Raw genomic sequence first — 22,546 nt, 5'->3', positions numbered from 1 at the left:
GCTGATATATGCAAATATTTTAGATTCCCCACAATAATTGCCAAGTTTTACATGAGCATGTTAAGTATGTCTGAATATTGTATGTCAGATAATTAATATTTTACTTTGATATTTAAAAATTTTAACAGTGCTGCCACAGGGCCTAAATATATTGACTCATTCAATACAATGATCACCAAAAATGAGCTGCAGAAACACAAAAATCCAGATTTCTATAGCAAGTTAAAAAATAGTAACATACTTGAGATAAAAACATAGAAGATTCCTTTTGCTGAAGTTATTCTTTAGCATCAAACATGTTTTCTGGACTACATAAATGCACTTTTTCCCATGAGAAACACCTATTGTAAAACTTTAAAGGAGATGCTTCTATTCAGAACAAGCTCCTCTCTCCCAAAATCATAACCAACCCAGTATATAAAAATCAGCATAATTGTAAATATTTAGTAACTGCTAACATACATAGTTATTAAAATTTTTTTCCTAACAAAGTAATTAAAAATAGCCAAGAGATTTCCCAGTAACACCGCTACCGCGGAGCTGGTAAGTTCTCTCCAGTCAACAGCCAATAATAATGATGAATAATAATGAAAAACCCTGACAAGGAAGTCCCATCCAACAGGAATACTGGGTAACAGACCAGTGGGCCCTTAGACGTGTTTATAGGACAGCATAACCTTCCCCCTCTCCCCCCCCCCCCCGGAACGTACCTGTTCCATTCTTTTCATTTTTGGCTGCAGCACTTGTTCGCTTTGGAGTACGCTTTTGTTTTTTTGCCAATGTTCCACTATTGCTATCGCTGGGTCTTTTTTGACCTAAATGAGAAGAAAAAGACAAGACACCTCAAATATTTCTGCTACTAACAAGCTCTTCTTATAAGCAACAAAGAAATTTAAAAGCAGAAGACAAAACAAACCGGTCATTTTTAGCAAAGTAACACCAGGCTTAAGACAACTTCAGAAATCGTTACAGCAGAGAATGACTTTTCACAGGAAGCGCTCACCTTTCTCTCCAATCTCTCTTTCTTGCACGGCTATACTACAATTGCTTGACGTAGTACTGGCTTCAAATCCGTTAGCAGACTCGCTTTCACAGAGACCTTCTTGAGACTCTTCTGCCACACTGTCGACTTCAATAGTCATGTCGCTTTCACTCTTGATACTGCGGGATTCATCCTGACTAAGAGTAAGAGGCGAAGCCACTGAAAAGCTCGACTGGACGGCAGGAGGTAAGGCAGATGGATTTGGATTTGAAGCATTAGGGTCCGGCTTTTCTGATATTGTGTCCTCACTACTGCTCTTCTCCTTTTCATCCAAGTCATCCAAGTCTACTTCATGGCAGAGCAAAGTTTCAGGACCAATGTGAGGCATGGCATCATCCTCATCTTTTAAGGGAACATTCTCATTTTCTTCAGATGGACGTTCGAAGTTCTCATTCCTCAGCTCTTGACTGTGCTGAACCGATTCTGCCACCAGGGATGGCATTTCCTCATTTTCAGTCCTGAGGGACTCTTCAGCATTCAGCCCTCTACATTCCTCTGCTCCAGTACATTCATTGGTCCTCTCTTCAGATACAATATTTGGCACTTCCATCTCACTCTCTCGTCGATTTCTCTTCTCAGGCGATGCCTGTTCCAAAGTTTTCCTTTTCAAAAGCTTCTTATCTTTTGTAGAAGGCTCTGATTCACTTTCAGTAGTGCTGGAAATCTCTTTACAGTCCAAGGAAGACATGTCTAACCTTTCAGGTTCTGCGAGAGATTCATTTGCCACCTCTTCTTGGCTTCCTGGTGAAATCTTTGCATTCTCTGAACAGGGATCTTTTGTCTTGCTCCTTCTCCCTTTTCCTTTAGGTGATTTTTCAGCCTCTCTTTTGATTTCTTCTATTTGTTCTGTTTTATTTCCGAAAATCTGAACAATTTGCTCACTTTCCTCAACTTCCAGTTTCAGTGTTTCTAATGGCTGTACTTGAGTCCTGTCATTTTCTTTCAATGCATGAGGAATCTTTGGGTTTTCTTCATCTAGCTTCTCATCATGTAGTTTTTCACTTTTTTCCAGTTCTGAAGTTTCTGGAGAAAATTCTTCATTCAAAGTCTTTTCAGATGATTCATCTGCTTCACTGTCAGATGAGCCAGAGTCTGCAAAAAATTTTAAAAAAGAAGGAAACAGCACCCTAAATCATCAATTTCAGCACAATTTCTGTTTTCAACCACACAAAACCTTTTTGTCAGTAATCTATGGTATTAACATCAGTTTACAATAAACAATTTCAAACTTAAAAATTCTGTGTGTTTCAACACACTTATTACAGTTCTTATTTTTACTCAAAATGTTTATGAAACTACAATCGTAGTAGTACTTCTACTATTTCCCAAATAGGCCAATATAAACAAATTACAGTTTATAGTAGGAAAAATACTTTCACAGATTCCCACGATCTACCTGGGGGTAACGCCTCCTCCACCTGACATTACAAGAACAAAACCCAAGCCTCCTCCCCTCCATGCACCCCCAAACAGAAAGAAAAAAACCCCTTCTACACCACAATATGGACATTTCATCGCTAAACTACTGTATGAATCACGCACCATAGACAGAGCAAGCATTGTTGCGTTACCAGAAGATTACTCAGGGACCTGTACTAAAAGGAGACAGTGATTTCACTTCAGTTCTTGTTCACAGAGGCTTAGAAATACCAAAAATATTGCTGTCATTTGTATGTAATTAACAACTCTGCTGGATGATGCAGTACTGAGGTTGAGGACTTAATTACTACAATAAAGGCTATCATTATGCCACTAGATTGGGTCTGTTCATGATTAGGACTGAAAGGCTCTGGCTAAAGAATATGGAATGACTTGCACAGTCATTTCCATGCCATAGCTCTTCTATGAGCAAACTGTGCTCCTCAGCAGTGTCAGCTCAACTACTTCCTCAATAAAATTCACAGGGAGAAAAAACAAAACAAAACAAAAAAGCAAAAAATAAAAATCAAACCTCTTTTCAAAAAGGTACTGAAAAAACCTCAAAAGCATACACAGGACTGAGATCACTCACCGTTTGATCCTCTATCAGAATCAAACATTCCTGAGCTACGTCTCGTCTGCCTGCGAGGTGTTGCTAAAATCAAAATCGAAAGTATTAATTTTTATAGAGTAAAATCTGCGCCAAAAATGTGTTTTGTTATATTGCTTGAACACTGACTGGTTAAGTAGGACTTTAAAGCTGCTGACAGCACTGTGTTCGCTGAAGTTGTCATATTAATGCACCGCATTACATCACTGTTTACATGCACTTCCATGCCAGACCACGAGTGCACCAGATGTACCTTCCGTTCCATTTGGTAATGGTGAGGAATCTGACAAGTTGTTCCGTGCACTTCTGGCTCCTGATTTACCTTCACTATTAGGTGTTTTGGATAAACTGCAGGTTGTGTTTGATGGAAGAGTAGATTTCAGAGGGGGTCGCCCACGCTTTGATTTTTGTTTCTCTTCATCCTTCTTCTCATCCTTTTCACTGTCGTCTTTATTCTGAGGGGGGGGGAGGGGAAAAGAATTTTTATTAATATGTTTCCCTGCTGTGATCATCAAACCTCTTCTCCTTTTGCTCTACACTTCTATTAAAAAACTAGATTGTGGACTGAATAACTTTAAAAAACAAAACAAAACAAAAACCCAGTGATCATAGAAGGAACAAGGAACTTATTGAAATAACCATTACTTTTGTTTTTTTCTTCTGTTTTCTCTTTGGTCCTCCTTTGTCCACAGGCCAGATAATCCGATCGGCTTTCACCCATTCATCGTATCTAGAAATAAATAACAGCACACTGTTATTACTGCATATAAATAAGTTGTTTGCAATATGAGACTTAAAAGACTGAATTACAGAAAATATTTATTAAGGAGAGGTAGGAAAGCAGAGCATATATTTACAAACACATGCAGTACCTGGCATTAGAAAGAAGAATTACATTTCTAACCCATTAAAAAGAATTATGGGATGGGGGAATGGAGGTGAAAACTCCCTGTCTCTTGCTAGCAAAGCACTGGAAGTCAGGGGACTCAGTCAGCTATAAAGCTTGTCAATTATTTCACATGATATACAAAAGTCAGTTTTCACCACACCATGAGTCAACAGTAAAATATACCCCCTTTTTTTTTTTAAAAGGAAAAGTTTTTCAATTATAGGAACAAACTGTATGAGATTCTGAAAAGCACAGATATACTACTAGTGTTCCTCAAAATCTCCTGAGTTATTAATAAGATAAAGGGACACATGTAAGTATTCGGGGGATATCTCCAACACACAGAAACTTAATGTAGCCACAAAGAAATTTCCTTTGTTTACTTCGAAAAATATGGATTTGGCATGTCTCAAGTTATATACCAGAAGTGTGGTATTTTAAAAAATTACCAATTTTGTGGTATTTTTGTTTATATAGACAATCACAATGCTCTTAACAATAACAACAAGAAGCCATTCCTACAGCAGTATTGAATATAAAGCGTGGCTGCAAGAAAAGCATTTGATTCATTTTTTTCTCTAATTCTTTGTTGCTTAGCCCTCTCCTACCCTTTCTACATGTAACAACCATTCTTTATAATCACATTTAACACTGAACACAAGAACAAATCTTGTTGCCAAAATTTCAGTCCTTGAAACTCTTAATTGTGAATGTCTTCACCATTACCAGTGACTCCCTTTAAATAAAAGTCTGATGCTGCTAACACTAGCTGACACAATAAATTACAGGGACACTCCTGTGAGGAGCGAGGATTACTCACTTTAAGCAGGATGGGAACTCGGAAACATACAAGTAAGTACATTCTGAGATTTCAATGCAATAGTGTCATACCACGAACAAAACAACTAACACTGAAAAATGTAACAGAGTCAGATCCTGTTATCTTGTTGATAATTCAATTCACAGCCAAGTCACTAATTATTTTTCTCTTTTTTTTTTTTCTTAAAAACAAAAATTCTTTTGCAAATAATCCTTTTAACAAACAAAGAAATGAAAGGCAATTTGTTCTCCTCACCTTACATTCCAACCGTAGTAATGAACTAAATATAAAACCTCTCCATCATCAATTTCTGTGCTTTTAATACTGGCTTCATAAATTTTCTGAGTCTTTCCACGTCCATATTTTACTTTCACTTTGGTTCCAGTCAGGCAGGGTTCTGCGTCCTCCTCATCCTCTTCACCGTCTGATTCTCCTTTGTTCTCAATTTCCTCCCTGCAGTAAAGTGTATTTGAAATGCCCACTGATTAATGACAATCAAAGTTTTAATATTTAACTGGTGTAGCCAAGCTACTACAAAAGAAAAAGGCTGCAACAAAATTTTTTCTCGTTTTCTGCATCCTGCGCTGCCTCCAAAGCTAGCGCAATATCCAGAAAAATTATATTATATTTTAAACACAATTTATTAGATGTACAACTACTTCAAAGCTTAAAGCTTTTTTATTTTATGAGTATTTTGATAATGCAAAAAGAGGAATAAGTTAACTCAGTGTTTGGCTCCTAAAGTAAGACAGGAAGAACTAACTTCAGTTTTTAAAATATACTTGATTTTGACAAACTATGTTAAAAAAAAGAAAATTCTTTCTTCTGCAGTTTGCTTAATAGGCTACAGTTTACTACCAGTGCTCAGTAAGTCTGAATTGCCATCACAGCAATCCTCTCACGGATACAAACACCACTCCATTGGAAAAGAAGTTGACTACAACAGTGTTTAACTAAGCTTAGAAGTGTTTACACAGCTCTTATTAGCTATATTTACCTCTTATTAGTTATATCTAACATTTAAACATTCTATTTAAACATATTTTCAAGATTTACGATCTAACCCATTTCTACCTATACTTCTCCTTTCCTTATTTTTAGGGTGAATTTAGCATACTGTAAAGGTTAAACTACAAAAAAGTCACCAAGAAAGAAAATACTGAAAAAGACTATGGGTTTGCTTTAAATGAAACAGATTTGCTAGCCTTCAGGGAAAGAAGAACTATCTTCTTGTGGCAAACAATTAAAAGAAAGATGACAAGCGCCATCCGCACCACTTAAGGAGAACTCTTAGTCATCTGACATACCTCTGCAACCTGCGGCACACCCACACCGAACCCTCATTTGAGGCATTCCTGCATGCTATGGTACACCGCAAGATTTTTTTTTTTTTTTTTTTCAGACTGCACAGTGACACTTTCTTTAAAATAATTGTGTATTGTTCCCACTCCTCAAAGCTCTTTAGAAGAAAATATGCAATTACCCTATCAGGCTTTATTCAGTATCAACTTGTGTCCACACCACTTAGCCACATGGACAAGAAAAAAAAGGTAGGAAAACCAGCTTAAACAGGTAAGACGTTGCCCTTGACCACAGCCAAAGTTAGCTAAGAAGAGGTCTACTCTGGTAATAAATTAGTCACCTGCTCACAACTCATTTGTAACCAGAACTATAAATCCAATTCAGCTTGTCAAGCTTATTTTCTGGATGCTCTTTTCCCTTTGCCCTTCCATATCTCTCCAACTCCTCCTCTTCAACCTACCTCTAGGTTCATTCAAACTCCCTCTTTCCTTCTCCTTTGCTTTATTAGCTGACCCCCTGCCTGCTTGCCTACAATACATCAAGTAACAACAAAAACAAGCAAGCTGTAGATTCACCAGCCATTGCTAAACACTTAAGCAAAAGCACGGGAGAAGAGGGGGTCTTTTCTCCATTTATATTTCAGCTGCCCACGAGTCTGCCCAAACAGCTGCTCACCATCCATACGGCACCTGGCATACGTATAGCCTGCTCTCCTTGGTGTCTGTACGTACCAGTGTGATAAAAGACCAACACAACCTTGGCAAGACCTTCAAGAAAATGGAAGTGAAAAATACTGTCTGGCATCTACGAGAAAAAGATGCTTCCATAAAGTACAGTAGACTCTACGAACTTCAAAGAAAATTTTCCCTTTCCTGTCTGGCTCAGTGAATTAGTTTCCCCGACTTCCACATTTTCGAAACTGGTCAGATCTCCAATTCTGTGTATACTCCTGCTTGGAGTATGGCTCAAGCATGACACAGACATACTTGTAAAGTGACACAAGTTAATGTTTACCTCTCCCTCTGCCTCTCTTCCTCTTCATCTGACTCTTTATCAGAATCCTCCTGTTTTTTAATTTTTTTCTCTTTTTGCTTTGGTGTACTTTTTCTCCCTAACGGAGTTTCATTTTCTTTCTTTTCTGCATTCTCAGGTGTTTCATCTATATCTTTGTTTTCTTTGTTACTGTCTTTTAATTTCTCTTGTGTTTTATCCTCTTCACTGTCTTTTTTAGCAGGGGTTGCATCACGGGCAAGTCTTCTTCGTCCCTAGAACAGAAATAACATCAGTTTAACGACTCCTGTCAGTTGTTCTCTTGTATGGCCTCTCCAAATCTCAGCTGAAAGTGAAATATACTATTCCTACACAGAAGAAAGGCTAGAGACAATACCAAAAAGCAAAATACTCTAAAATCTTAAGATAATAGCTTGAAGTCTTGTTATCGAGGAAAAAAGCAAAATAAAGCCATTCTCCTTGGTTTGGAATAACGAGGATGAGCTTCTGATTAACTTCTGGAGGATGTCAGGACAGTCATTTAGACCTGTAAGGTCTGTTGCCCTGACAGAAAGGGCCAAAATTCCTTGCTCAACTACAGCAATAGCATTAATTAATGTGCTTGTATAGGACTACTGAGAGAAGGCATCTTCCGTTCAGCATCTTCAATCCTGAAAGCCACCTGTTGATTTCACAGAACAGAAATTTGTCAGCTTTAGAAAATCCGTAAGTATCACATTTTTAAAAGGTACTTTGAGTAGCCAGACAACTGCTGTCCGGGACTATCTGCGACTGGTAACTTGGAGGATGTGGTAACTTGGCGATCTAGTACAGGTTTATCATTTTGCTATTAAAAATCTCTTGTATAGGGTCATTGCTTTGTAATCAGAACATTTAAAATACATTATGAATGCAAGATTAATTATTTGGAGGCCATCCAAAGATGACAGTAATGAAGGCACTATAATAATTAAAATTCACAGTAGTGTAATGGTAAATACTTTGGAAAAATAATCATAAGTAGTTAGCTGGTGACTGGATTAATAAAGTAATAAAATACATAATCAAATAGTATTTAAATATTAACAAATTAACATAGACAATGATAAAAAAGACAAAAAAATTCTTCCATTCCTTTATCCTTTCACCAGTTTTCTCCAAAACCAAAAAAATTAACAAACTAACAACAAAGCTAACGTCATCCCAGTAAGTTCATGAAGGCTGATACAGCTTGGAAAAACCACTTGCAGTTAGACAGAAATATAATATATAATACAAATCTAAACTTATGCTTACAATATGTCTTTTCATCTATTAGTTTAAAGGCCAGATACTTGCTTGTAAAGCTGGAGTGCAAGAAGTACTTTAATAGAATTACATTTTAGTTGAACAGAATCCTTACAACCGGAACAATTTAAAAAGTAGCAATTCCTTGTCCTTCACTAATCATGCTCTGTTAAGGAACACAAGATGTCCTTTTCACAGAATTAACAGGAGTGCTACAGAGCACTAAGCCAGTCATACTCAAATACCTTAAAAATATTCTTGTACTCTCCATCAGGTTTAGTATCCACTAGCTGATTCAAAGACAAAGGAAGACAAAACTTAAGTGTTCCTCTACTTTTGTCTACACACTGTAAAACTGCAGTGTGTCTTTTATTAAAAGAAGAGATACTGTGATAAAAACCAGTTCAGAGAAATGGGTCTTCCTTTGATTCTTAAAGCTGCACCAGTCCCTTGATACTCCTGCTTCTTGCCGGAAAGCTCCAGGTACCGTGTGCCTGTAGAAATTCTCACCCACAACCAGGACTGCCCTGCTGAGTTTCACCATTGTGATGATATACAGCTCTCAGTAGCTCTCAAGCCATCCCTGAATCGAAACGTCTGACATCCAACACAGCCTGAGCAAATCCCATGGATGGTTTAGAATATGAAGAAGTAATCAAAACTGATTCTATTCACAGGTAGAACATAATTAACAGTTAACACCAACTCTGCGTTCACAGAACCCTGTCCTACGCTTGTACAAGTACGCCAATTCAAACGTACAATCACTACACAAGGGAAAACTCATTATGTAAACTGTTCGCTATACAAAGGGGTTTTGTTAAGCACTAAATAGAAATCAGTTCAAACCACTTACCCTTGGGGATCTTAGTTCTATTTCTTCTTTTTCGCTTTCACTGCTGGAAAAATTTTCTTCTGCTTCTTTTTTAACTTCTGTTGGGGGCATTTTTTGTTCCTCTTTTACACTTTCCTCCATTGGTTCCACGTGTTTCTGTGTGTCTTCTACCACTTTTGGTTCATTGTGATGGATGGTCCTAAACTGAATATTTGCAGAACGGCAGTACTCTTCAAAACCATAAAGATACCTATAGATACAAATAAAGTTTCATTTATATTTCATGTTTTATTTTCTATTTATTGAAGTTCATAAAACGTATTTTCTTGCTCACAGAAAAGCAAGAGAAGCAGTAACTTCGGGGGCGGGGGGGGGGGGGGGGGGGGGGGGCGGGGGAGAAACACCAACAAAACACACCAAAACCCACACTCAAAGTAACAAATAAAAAGCCAGAGAAGATTTTGAAATGAAACAATTATGCACACAAGTCAAATGGTGAGAAAGAATACACACAGGTGCTTCCCACAAATTTAACTTCATCCCCGTCCAATTAAGAATTCATGACAGTAAAGCCTAAGAACGTGTACACTTGCAAATGCATGATGACAGCTAAAATCAGCCTTGTATTAGAATATGGGCATACAAACAAGTTACCACACAGCGACAAATTGCCATGCATCAGCTTGTTCTCCGGCAACTGCCTGTGTGCACACTCTAATCCAGTTATAGGTGAAAGAAATATGAACTATCTTATTCCTCAAAGAATAAATATGCACGTTACAACATACTATCATGTGTCCATACAACATCATCATTTCCACTGTAACAGCAACCTAGTACATATTTACCAATTACTCTTTTTATGATAAATACTCTTCTCTGTAAAATACAGACCTTAAATATGTGCCCAGTTCAAATCCCACTGAAGATAGTCTGAATATTTTCATCTTCATCAACATTAACATGAGTTGAGTCATTAGCCATCCCTATTCAATCAGCCAAATTTCCTTAGGTTCGAGTCAAGAGAACCTCATTCTTCCCTTTTACTCAAAAAGCCCAATTGTTTCTCGTCAAACTTCCAGGAGGATAAATAATAAAAATAATTTTTATTTAGAAAACGAGCTTGAAAAGTGTCATTCCTAAAAGGTTTCCATTTCAAAAGTTAAAACACAACTGAAACCCAGGGGTCAGAATAAAAAGATTTATGCATTTTTTTCATTACAAGCAGTCATTTTACTACTTAGTACTGTCACATCCACCATAGCAACGTACACAGTTATGCTCTAAAGCCATTATTCTACAGATTCCACAAAGATTATATTTAAATATGCAATCAGAAACACGTTTATCAACATTTTTCAAGAAGAAACTGGTATAAAATTCTTCTCACCGCATGCAGCATCTACAGACTGAGGACAGTCTGGTTAATCACCATAAATTGTAAAGCTGCATTTGCCAAAGCTTTTTTTATAAATTTCATTGTTGTACTCTGAAATGGCATCATCACATGCCAAAAGTGAATGCTTCTTGATAAGAAAATGAGCAGAATTCTAATGCATTAGAGCAACAGGAACTCACGCAGCCCTGAGCACTCCCTCCTTTCCTCCACCATTTCAATCCTCAGCACTGGAAAATGCTCAGAACTGCTCGTTAACTGAAGAATGTCAACTACTGTTTCATTAAACTATCAAAAACTGCTTGAATATTGTACATGCTACCAAGAAAAAGGAAACATGTTTTCACTGTTATACAATATGAGGACTTACTTTCTATAAGCAGTTTTTACATTGTAGGAAGCAGCCGAGTTCAAAATAGGAATGCCAAGGTCCATATAAATTTGCTTCCATACAGCACCACTCTCAATCTTTGGGGAGGAAAAAAAAAGAAAAAAGAAAAAAAGGAAGTTTTCAGGTTTTGTTAACCAAGAACATTAAGGAATGATATCTAACACAGCCACAAGCCGCAGCCTTTAAGAATGAATAGACATATTTAGTTCAGGAAGCATCCAACACTTACATTGTCACACCCACCCTGCTGATACACCAGTCTAAAAAGTTTGAAGAGATTAAGGTCCTTGTAGCCCAGAACAGGTGGTTTATTGATAGGAGTACCTAAATAAAACAAAACCAGAAATAAGAAGTTATCACAAAGAACAGCAAACTGCTTCTTCCATTCCTTTAGCACATATTTGATTACTAATATCTTTCTACATTTTAAAATCTGTATTTAATAGTTCTAAGATACGTCACAAGTCCGTAGTTTCCAACCACCAATTAAGGCTTCACCCTCTTTTGAATGCATCGCTTATTTCTGGGTGGTTTATTAGCATACTGGCACCAGCTGCCTGATAACTGTGATTTCTCGACCTCCTTTTCAGATTTGTGCAATAACCCTCATTCAATTGCCTGCATCCCACTGTTCCTCTCTTGAGCAGGGGGGACAGCCAGAATTGCAGCAAGCTCTACAGAACGCCTGACGAAAGCTGGAATACAGCAATGTGCGAAGAGATTAACTCAAAACACTGTGGTCTGAAAGGAACGGGGAAGAAGCAGGCATGTTGGATTAGAAAAAGATACACAGGCAAATTGTCAGAATGTGAAAAAGCACGAAGCCCTAACAGGACATGAATATTTGGGGCAGTTCTGGGGGAAAAAAAATAAATAAATAAAAGAACTCAAATCACATGAGCAGCAATGATATAAAGAACAACAATTAATTGCAAAAGGAGAAACCAAAAGTGACCCGGGGCAAGTGGCTGCGTACGTAGACAGTATTCCTCCTAGCAAGGAAAAATATCAAACCTCTTCCCTGCTGCTTCTCATCTTCATGCAATTATATTTGGAAACATGAATATAATTTTATAGGACTTTGGGAATACCGTCATGATTACACGAATCAAAACATGCATACTGAGAGAACAGAATGTAGAACAAATCTGGTGGGAACAGAAATCTTGCTATAAGGACAGAGGGGAAAAAAAAAAAAAAAAGTAGACAGGCAGGGGGAAAGACCCAGTCCTGAAGAAGTCCTGTACATTGCTCAATCGACATACTAGCTTAAAGAATAGATTCTAGACTGTGTCTTCAAATTCAGTGCACAAATGCTTTTTTCTTTTGCCTCTGACATGTCTCTGACATGATCCCTGTTTGGTTTGTAGTCTAAGAGTGCTTAAGAAAGGGAGTGAGGAAGGAGGAAAACAGGAAAGGGGGAAGAATCAGGCTACCAGAAAAGAAAGAAAATTGTGGATTAGTCCAGCAGCATAGGGATTTTTGTTCCCCCAACACAGCCTCTCACTCCCCCAAGGCAGGTTATTCTCCAGGAACGCTCGTTATACACGGGCGGCCTCAGAATTATATTGGACGAGCTCCAGTATACTTTGCTATAATACATGCTCAATTTCTAAACCTGTGATAAGAACTGGCAATATCCCGTTAACAGGGATGCAGAGCCTCTTCTATAAAGGTAACTTGATTTCTGCCCCCCACCCCCACTTTTAAAACCCAAGGGGAAAAAAAAAAAAAAATCAGGGAAATACTTGGCCGCTACATGCACTTTACATTTTACTCTTAGCTCTGGTTATTTCAAATTCAAGTACATGAGCAGTTGCTGTACTATATGCTGCTACAGAAATATCATTCAGGTAACTTTTGTCAAGGAAAAAGAAAGAAAAAAGAAGTAAAAAGGCAGTAGTTGCAGTTGTAATCTACCTCCACCAATGTTATTGCAGGATTAACACGGTATTCAAATTGAAATAGTGAGTTCATGAGTAAAATGAATAAAACAAATATACTCTAAAAGATAACACTCTTTCCAGGCTTAAATATCCTTTAAAAAAAAAGGGGGGGGGGGGGAAGGGGAACGGGGGATGACAACGACGACAGGACACAGGGGTGCAGCCAAGGAACAGAAAACCTTCCATTTTAGTGTCAGTCTCATCACAACTGCAAATGTGAACGGCTTATGCAACAGCAGTTCTCCCAAGTCAGCAGGTATATCCTGCTCTCTATACATAGCGCATGCACTTCCAACAGAAGTCTTACACCAGGACTTTAACTACTCCAATTTATAACAGTCTCACCTAATTCTGTAGAAGAAAAGAAAAAAAAAAAAAAAAAAAAAAAAAAAAAGCTATTTTCTTGTTCTAGCTACTGGACAAAGTAAAATCTTTTAAGTTGTCTCTTCAGGTGAGTATCACTGCTACATCTGCGCATGATTAAGACAGCTCTGCAAGGAGACTCGAAGATGGCAGACCTCCCATTCTCTGCTGGTTGAGTTTCACCATCCATGAATAGCCTCCTCAGGTTCCAGCCTGAGATTAACAGCAGCACAGTTCCCAGCCATGGCTGTCACAACAAGAAATCAACCGAGAGCTTATTTAGCAGGGATTGTCAACATAAAAAGGGTTTTGTGAAAGCAAAACAAAAACAAAACACCTCGGGGAGGATTTGGTTTTCCTTTGTGCACTGTGCTTCAAAGTACTGGAAGCAGACCTGCCACATGTGAAAATGGGTAAAAGTGTCTGTCCTTCCACCAGGCTAGCCATCATCCTTTTTCACTGACATGAGAATATGCTCGTAATGACATTCATTACATTTAAAAGCAATTTTTAAAAGCCATTAAAAAAAGTGGACTACAGATTAAATTAAAAATAAAATAAAATAAAAAATTCAGTGTTACCTCTGTCTTCCATAAACTTGTAAAGCTGTTGGAGGAAGTTGTCCCTCTCTTCAGGATCAAGCTCTTCCTCAGGCTGTGAAAACAAATGCAGTCATAATGAAAACATAAAATATGCAAAGTAACAATTTATTTCTACAAAAGCCTAACAGCAAGAACTAAACCCAAACCACTTCCCATTTGGCCCTGCACCCATATAATGGTGAAATATGCAGAAAACAAAATTTACTCAGGAGACTGGAGTCAGCACCTCAGGAGGAGAAAAAGAAAATGCACGTCAGGGAAAGCCTCAATCCATAACAGAAAGAATGTGTGTGACCCTCAAAATGAAAACACTAGTATACTTAACATACTGTTCTAATACAGAAAAGGTCTGTTATTTACAAGACTGAAGCAGTTCACAGGAACTCTAGGCGTTTTTTTGTTTGTTTGTTTGTTTGTTTTTGTTTGGTTGGTTTTTTTAACTCGTCTTCCTTACCCCAACTATAGCTAAGGTCGCAGAACAATTCTTTCTCCAACCATTCCTGTTTTTGATGCTCCAGACACTATTCCTTTTGTGATTAAGCTCCAAAGCTCGATTTCAGTTCATATTTGGAAACACTCTTACAGTCACTTCCGTAATTCCCTGAACACATATTTCCATAACTTATTATTATAAATTCCTTAGTTTTACCTTTGCAACTTAAATCCTCAGAGAGAAACACTTATGAACTTTATGGTAAGCAGACCACAGCATGAAATAAGGATTTTATTTTATTCAGGTGGAAACCATGAAAATAAAGTACATTTATTAGGGGGAGGGAAATAATTTCTACTTATCTATATATACTTCATGGAATTCTGAGATGCTAGCAGAGACCAAGAAGGGGTGTGTGTGTATGTGTGTGTGAATCTTTTCCCTGCCAATGCTTTACGCATGCCACTTTCTTCCTGCCAGCCTGGCAATCACAGGGATTGCTGGTAAGGCAGTTTGCACAAGGAAGACTGCAGCTGTCTTGAAGGAAAGACGTACAGTACGTGTCAAAAAACCTTATCATTACATTATTAAAAATAACATAAAAGTCACAAGTAGTTCCAGAAGGAAACCAGAATAGCAATTTCAATTTCAGTCATCTCTGCATTCTGTAAACTTTAAGCTTCAAGGCAGGAAGACAGGCAGTGAAATGTAAATGTATATGCTACTGCCTTGTTAACCAGAAAGCAATCTGCCCAGCATCATAATGAATTTCAGCCCTGCCTGCTCCAGTGACTTCTGAGCTCCAAAGCCCAACAGGGATCACCTACAACCAGGCAGAGACAATATCTGTTTTTTATTTTCCTATTTTTTCTTGGGAAATAATTTGAGGAAATTAAATGAATAATCACAACATCGTACAGCATCGGTTACCATTTGCTCATACTGCATATCCTAGGGGTTATATAAAGAGAAAGAGTTATCTATAGAATTATTATGTTCTTCCAGGTTAACAAATGAATTATTGCTATAGAAACCACAGCTTTTTTCCTCTCCATCTAGATTGCAAACCAACTTCAAGATCGAGAAATTTCTACCATCTACTGTAATGTTTACTGATTAAAGGCAATACAACTCAAACTATGCAAACGAAATATATCTAATAACAGTAAACATTCAGAAATATTTCTGAATAGTTGAATTCAAACCATTTCTTCTCTGTGGGCATAATGCCAAACCAGAACTGTAGGTCAGAACAGCAGAAATGTAGCTTAGAAATAGCACTCTTGCAGACAGAATGTTAACCATTTCACTGATACCAAGTATTTTCAATTGAAGAAAAGCACAAAGAAAAGATGAAAAGCTTTTACATACTCAAAGGACCAGGGCACAAAACCTGACTGCAATATTCATGCCCCTATGAGAGACATCCTGAATCCTGTACCTACTTCTCTGTTGACGGTATAGGAACCAAGCTGCTATACCTTGACAAAGAGAGTTTGAACCATGCCTGAACCATGGTACCGATGCCAGAGCAGACACCAAACCCTTCCGAGAGGTGACCTGAATAAGACCTGAATAACTGTCACCAAGGAACAAATCACGTATCAGCTATTTCAAAGTCCTTTTTTGCTACTGACCAAAATGAGAAAGACCAACCCTTCACAGATATGCTTACTGAAACATTAAGATGCATGGATTTTATAAGAGGTTATTTTTTATCAAGGTTATCTATTTGTAACTGGACATAGTGAATTCCCAGGAGCGTCTACTGCTATGAGTTAGAGTTGAGTTTTATTTTAAATACATCAATCATCATCATCTAAGCCGCTGTATCAGCAACCTTAAATTTGCACGTGAAGTGAAGAAAATACCTGAGAAATGTTGATGCCACAACCTGCCATCACCATCAGTGAGTGACTGCAGAGCCAAAATTCCCAGCATCTTGTTTCAGCAGGCACTGGGGTGATGCTGCTACCCTCCAAAACTCACCTCTCCTATCCAGACACTTATACCCATTTTAGACTGGGCATAAGTAAATTCACAGTGACAACTGTTCAAAATCATTTTTCTTAAGAGAGTTCTGTCTCTCCATTTCATTTTTTTCCTATACAGATGTTGCAAGAAAGGGAGACTGTAGCTAAGTCCAAGTGAGAGGCAAAACAACATGAAAGTTTTAAGTGGCAGGAGTTCAAAATTGAGACCTTTTTGTTGTTCATCCAACACCCGTAACTAAATGAAACATGAGAATTTTTTTGTTTCAGGGAAGGAGGCTGAATTTCATAAAAAAAAACTAAAAAACTCCAAGATGCCTTTTTTTTTTTATATATATAGTTAAAAAGTTGAAATTTTATGGGTTTGATATTTTCTTCCTCCTTTCTGACTAGCAGGTCACATCAGTTAGAGAATATTGTAAACAGTAAAACAATGGAACCAACAACGAACATAGGTTCTCTGGATAAGGGACATACTCCTTTCCCAACTCAATTTCTAATTGCCTTCCAAGTAATACTAAGAGTGTTCAAGTATTTTGTAAAATTATTTTGAGAATAACAACCAGCAAATAAGCACAATGTAAAACCCACAAAAACTTGTAGAACACTTGTAACTGGCTTTGCTTCATTTGGTTTCAAGCCACTTTATTCACCATGAGGTTTGCCTCTGTCTTTTGCATGATTTTAAACAAGAATATAGCTCTGTTACCCTGACTCATCCTTTACTCCACAGAAAGATGTTAAAGCTTCTGTGGATGCTAACCTGTAGAGCTGAGTGCTGGCACAAAGGATGAAACAGTTGATTTTACAAACCAAAGAATTAATCTCTACTTACAAGCACGTACACCATACACTCAATCAATACAGGGCTCAGGTACCAGGGACAGATCTTTCTTTTATGTTATTAATAGACTGACAATACCATAAACTCTTCTGTGAAATAAATGCAAGCTAAGAGGAAGAACAATGTGTACAGGATTTGGAGTTCAGAAGAGTATATGATCAAGACAAGCTGCCAGAATTAGAGTTAATGTAATTTTGTTGCTTCAGAGTACTTAAATGCGTTTTCATTGCTTGCACATTTGCTTTCTGATGCCACATTTGAACACTAATTAAGGAAATGAAAAGAATTAAACTGATTGCAACAAGTTAACAGCTTTACACCATGTGGAGATGAGAGTGGCCTTAAAAATGTTCATTTCTACCAACAGGAACCAGGAATTCAACCATCCTCAACAATGACTCACTCTAGAGCTGCGCCTCAGTTTGCAACTTCTTTTCTCCTCTTTGATGAGTATTCTGAGAACGCCTGTTAGCCTAAAATTGTGAGCAAGAAAGTCTTTGTGAAGAACATTTGTGCATGGTAGGCCATGCTTCACAGTAGCCAAAACGCCTACAAATGCATGCATGCATGCAAAAGATGATTAGCTAATCAATGTTTAGCTATTTTTTTAAAGGCTATCCTACATATTACGCATCACAGCTGCTTAGGGTTTGTTTTTTTTTTTTAATATATGTCAATAAACCACTTGTTTCGGGATACCTTGCTTCATTAACTTTGAAATGACTGTATTCCTGTGTTTAATTTTTAGAGTCAGCTTTTTCAATGTTACCTTAAAGTACACATAGGTTGCAACAGAAATGGACAATTCATGTATCGTTTTATGTGGTCTCCCACAGTCACTTAATGAAAAGACTACATGGGAAACAAGAACTACTTTGAAGCAAAATGTAAATATTTTAATAGATGACTACTGATCATTTGTAGGAATCTTAAGCCTCCTAAAGCACATCATGGACTTCATATACTCACCCTTCCTTTACTAACTTAGTGCTAATAAAATACATGGTAATGACTTATCATAAGAACTGAAATCCTTGCTTATTTGCAGAATAGGTACATTGGAGAATGCTTCTGGCATTTTCCCTGCTCAATAACGTAAAGCAACTCTGACCGATGTTTCTTGATGCTGTTGTGACGCAAGAACCCTAAAAACTTCAAATGAATGCACACTATTAAACATACTACAGATGCATCCTTCAGGTGACTGTCAAAATGAAGACTAAGAGGAAATTCCTCTCAGCATACACCTGGAGGTGCTGCAACTCTTCACTGAGAGGCATGAAGACCAGGTAGCTAGAGTTTTTTTCTGAATGTTTTTTGCATGTTTGATTGGGGGGGAACAAAAAACTGCTATTAAAATGACACAGGTAAGTTGGAAGACTCTCTCAAAGATGGCATTATAACCAATTCTACAGGTAAGACAGAAATCCCTTTTTCCAGCTCTTGATATTAAAAAAAGAAACAATTTTGAAACTTGTAAAATTCAAACTCTAAAGAACAAATTCCTTACTTTTACTCTGATCTTATGTGAATGTATCTATTAAGAACACGTACTGAAAATGTATTTCAAATAACCGCATGTTAAAATCTTGATTCTTGTGGAATCAGAATGGCCTACAGGGAGACTGAGAGACAAAACCAAATGTTGCCTACGTGTTCCCTTGTGAAATGAGGAGTATTTGACTATTTAATCCTCAAGAACAAATAGGTGTGATTCGTTCTCTGACAGAACAACTTAAATACAGGGAAATACAGTAGTATATATAACCTGATTTTTAATAAAAATCAGGTAATGTTCGAAAAGCTTCATTTCTGTGTGGAGATACTGGAGTTTAGATTTTCTTTCCTTTTAGCTGCAGTGCATTCTTTGACTGCCAAATGTATCCTCAAAACACAGCTAATTCTCTTATTCTGACATGTTGAAAACTGGGTAAGAACCAAAAGCAATATCCAGATTTTTATCTCAACTAAAACCAATTGCTTGATTTGTTAAATTTTCATTTGATAAAGAATTTTTTTGTATAGTAACTCTGGATTTTTTCACTTTTTGTGACACAAGCAATATCTGTTCTGTTATTCAGACCTCACATCATGAATGAAAAGTAATCCTGAGTTGCACCATATAAAAATCCAACAATTTGAACACGCTGAGCAACTCAATGTAACGCAATCCCTGTTAAAGTCAACGACAAGCGATTTCCACATTTTCCTCCTTCGTAGTCAACTCTGGACCAAGCAATTCAGTTACCACCGATGAGGAGGATTAGCATCTCACCACCACCACCATATTGGTTCCCACTCCTTAGTTTACAAAAGACATCAAAGAACAACCATGTAAAGCCTGGAAATGTTGTACCAATTCTACCACACTCTTAAGATGTCATGAAAGGCAGCACAATTAGAAAGACAGTCTCTGTCAAAACAAAGTTACAGATTTTAACCCAGCCACTGGAAAAATGGTAGGATCTATTATCACCAGCTACAGCAGGTCTCTCTGCTCCATTATCATTATCAAAGATCCTACTTCAGAAAAACAGGATCCTTTTCATTCCCAGAATTAGACTCTTCTGACTGACTTTATGCTCTCATTATATATTAAGTAGGTCTGTGTCCATTTGATTGATTTGATGAAGGCCTATCATGGCTGGTCAGCAGCTGGCCAGGCCTTGACAGCAAAGCTGCTGTGCATTTCAGAAGATGGGGGTGGGGGAAAAAGAAGAGGTAATTTTTAAAATCTCCCTCCCATCTCCAGTAATGTAACAATTTGCAGTTCTATAACAAAAGGTCCACTGAGAATATTCTGGCAGAGGATGGACAGAAGCTATTTTGACCTTGATTAATAAAGGAGAAACTCTACAAAATGTTAAGTGCAAAATTTGAGTAATTCAGCATTTGTAGTCAAATAAATGCAAGGCAATATCATTCACTTGTCGATTCTCTCTGCAACCTGTATTACTGCCTTTCTAAGGGAAAAGAAAAAAGAAAAAAGAAATTACGATAAATTCCCTAAATGCTCTCTAATTATAATATCTAGCATGGCCCACAATTAGAATATGTATCGTAACAGTTGAATCAGAAATTTGATTTAATGGGCCGGAATGACAGTTCTGCTCTGACATAATCTAAAAAGATTACTATCTATCCTCTGCTACATAGCTTCAGCATGAAGATGCTCACCTTATTTTTACATACCTACTTGTCACCTGGAAATAATGGATTCTACAGCTTTTCCTACCAGCCCATTTACCTGTCTGGAATCCTTTGCTTCACTGCTCTACATTTAGATTATTCTTTAAAAATAACCTCTATTTCTTTTACAGGAATGTCTTTTTTTTTTTTTTTTTTAAAACGACCAAGCTCCCCCCTCCCCCTTCTTTGTTTGAAACACACAGCACTTTCATGCAATAGCCATGAAAAATGATATTAAAAATGGATACTAGAAAACTAGTATAGCAATCCTTGATTTTTAGTGACTGATATTCTGCAATTTTAACCAATGTTAATACAAACAGACCAATACAGACTGCAACAGTTCACACCCTGCAAAATGTGGCCTATTCGGTCCCTTTCACTGCAAACAGAGGAAAAAACCCAGAGGATTTTATATTCTGCACACATTTATCCTGATATTTATCTAATCGTACCATTATTCTCATACAGACATCTACTCCATTTTCCAGAGCACTGTTATCAAGGCATAAAATTAACACCTAAAAATAGATTCTTATTGTCTTTTTTTTTTACCTGGAAGGATCTACCCTGGCTGCATGCTCCACCAGACAGTTCCCAGATCAGAAATCTAAGTCAAATCCGCATTCTTAACGACCATGTTAACATTACAGATTAAAACACAGAATCCTTACCTAGGAGCTGCATTCTTTCAAATGTAAAATGGTTTTACTTCCTTTCTATCTAATCTGCCCACTGCCTGGACATATTTCAGCCTGACTTCCAAATATTTGCTGGCTTTCTCTCTCCCTGCACGGCATCCGCAGTTATACGGCATTACTTACATTCTCTTCCATATAAAAAAAAAAAAAAAATTAAAGGAAAAAAAAAAAATCAGACATTACATGAAAGGCAAAGAAAAGAGACAGCCCATTTCAAAGCATCTGGCAAGCCTCCCCCTGGCCGCCGGCCAAGCCTCCGCGCCAGCGCCCGCCCCCCCCCCGGCCGCCGCCGCGCATGCGCGCTGCCGAGCAACAGCCGGTTGCCGCGGCAACGCTGTAGGCCGCCTCCAAGCACGAACGGCCATTCCGGGCCGGGGCTGAGGGGAACCGCGGGCTGCGGGGGAAGCGAAAGGGAAACGGGGTTTGACCTTCCTCGGGAGACTAACTTCGCTTCGTATTGGTTTTTTTTTTCGTCTATGAAAAAAAAAGGAATGTTTCCGAGCGTACCGTGAAAATCGCACCAAAAAAAAAAAAAAAAACCACCACACAAATCCCACAACCGAACACCCCCCCCAGCCTACTCCTAAATACAACATCGAGGTTAAAAACAGGTAGCAGAAATAACAGGCAATTCTGTAAATACGTTTTTGATGACATGAAGAAACTGGCTACCTTTGTGGAAAAAGAGCCACTCAAAGTATTCCAATGCAGAAAAACATTTTACCGTAAATATTAGACAGAAAGTCCATCCACGCCATAGCGTATCTCCCCAGTAACAAGCGATAGGACAAAACAAAATGGCCTCAAGTTGTGCCAGGGAGATTTAGATTAGATATTAGGAAGAATTTCTTCACGGAGAGAGTGGTCAGGCACTGGCACAGGCTGCCCAGGGAAGCGGTGCAACCACAGTCCCTGAAGCGTTCAAAAACCGTGTGGGTGCGGTGCTTAGGGACAGGGTTTAGAGGTGGACCAGGCAGTGAGGTTAACAGGTTGGGCTCGATGATCTCAGAGGCCCCCTCCAACCTTAACGATTCTATGACTCTATACCATTCTATGATTCCCAACCGGTAATACTGCTGTTAAGAAAAACCTAAGTTACAAAGGTAAGTCCTGGACTGCTCTTAAATAGCATCTTAGGCACTGTGCGTTATCTCATACTTTCAGTCAGCCTCCTGCTTTCACTTTAATAGTTTGTCCTTTTTTTTTTAAACAAACTAGTGTTTTCAGAAACAAGTTACTTTTTATATAAGCTACATATAAAGTACAAAAGAAAAATACAAAGTTTTATTTAAGGTTGGTTTACTATTAGGCTCAGCATCAATTTTTTTGGTTATGTCTCTCCTTCTGACCCAGATTCTTTCTATCACTCTTCTCTGCCTTGAATTCTTAATTTCTGAGATTTGTCTCCAATTTCTGCACTGGGTAATAGGAGGCAATCTGCCACTGCTCACAAATCCCAATGAAGACGGCTGTAGCAAAGGGAAGACGAACAGGTC

The 22,546-nt window shown here is 37.9% G+C and overlaps 1 protein-coding gene across 4 annotated transcripts in view; it reads right to left on the bottom strand.

Annotated features, from left to right (window-relative positions):
- The window catches only part of ARID4A (AT-rich interaction domain 4A), a 49,772-nt gene that overhangs the window by 1,701 nt on the left and 25,525 nt on the right, over positions 1 to 22,546 (bottom strand). The window contains exons 12-22 of one of the 4 annotated variants that reach the window (XM_082318396.1): positions 13,872 to 13,944; positions 11,211 to 11,305; positions 10,961 to 11,058; positions 9,216 to 9,444; positions 7,097 to 7,347; positions 5,036 to 5,233; positions 3,717 to 3,801; positions 3,325 to 3,526; positions 3,054 to 3,116; positions 1,004 to 2,134; positions 711 to 815 (exon numbers count right to left, since the gene is read on the bottom strand). In XM_082318396.1, the coding sequence (XP_082174522.1) occupies positions 711 to 815; positions 1,004 to 2,134; positions 3,054 to 3,116; positions 3,325 to 3,526; positions 3,717 to 3,801; positions 5,036 to 5,233; positions 7,097 to 7,347; positions 9,216 to 9,444; positions 10,961 to 11,058; positions 11,211 to 11,305; positions 13,872 to 13,944 (2,530 nt within the window). The remainder of the gene's footprint in view (positions 1 to 710; positions 816 to 1,003; positions 2,135 to 3,053; positions 3,117 to 3,324; positions 3,527 to 3,716; positions 3,802 to 5,035; positions 5,234 to 7,096; positions 7,348 to 9,215; positions 9,445 to 10,960; positions 11,059 to 11,210; positions 11,306 to 13,871; positions 13,945 to 22,546) is intronic. The other 3 variants (XM_082318398.1, XM_082318397.1, XM_082318399.1) reach the window with 3 other exon arrangements.

Source organism: Platalea leucorodia (genome assembly GCF_965183815.1).
Source record: "Platalea leucorodia genome assembly, chromosome: 7".
Taxonomy (NCBI): domain Eukaryota; kingdom Metazoa; phylum Chordata; class Aves; order Pelecaniformes; family Threskiornithidae; genus Platalea; species Platalea leucorodia.
The sequence above is the reverse complement of the archived record's forward strand: the minus strand, read 5'-3'. Positions and strand labels throughout refer to the sequence as shown.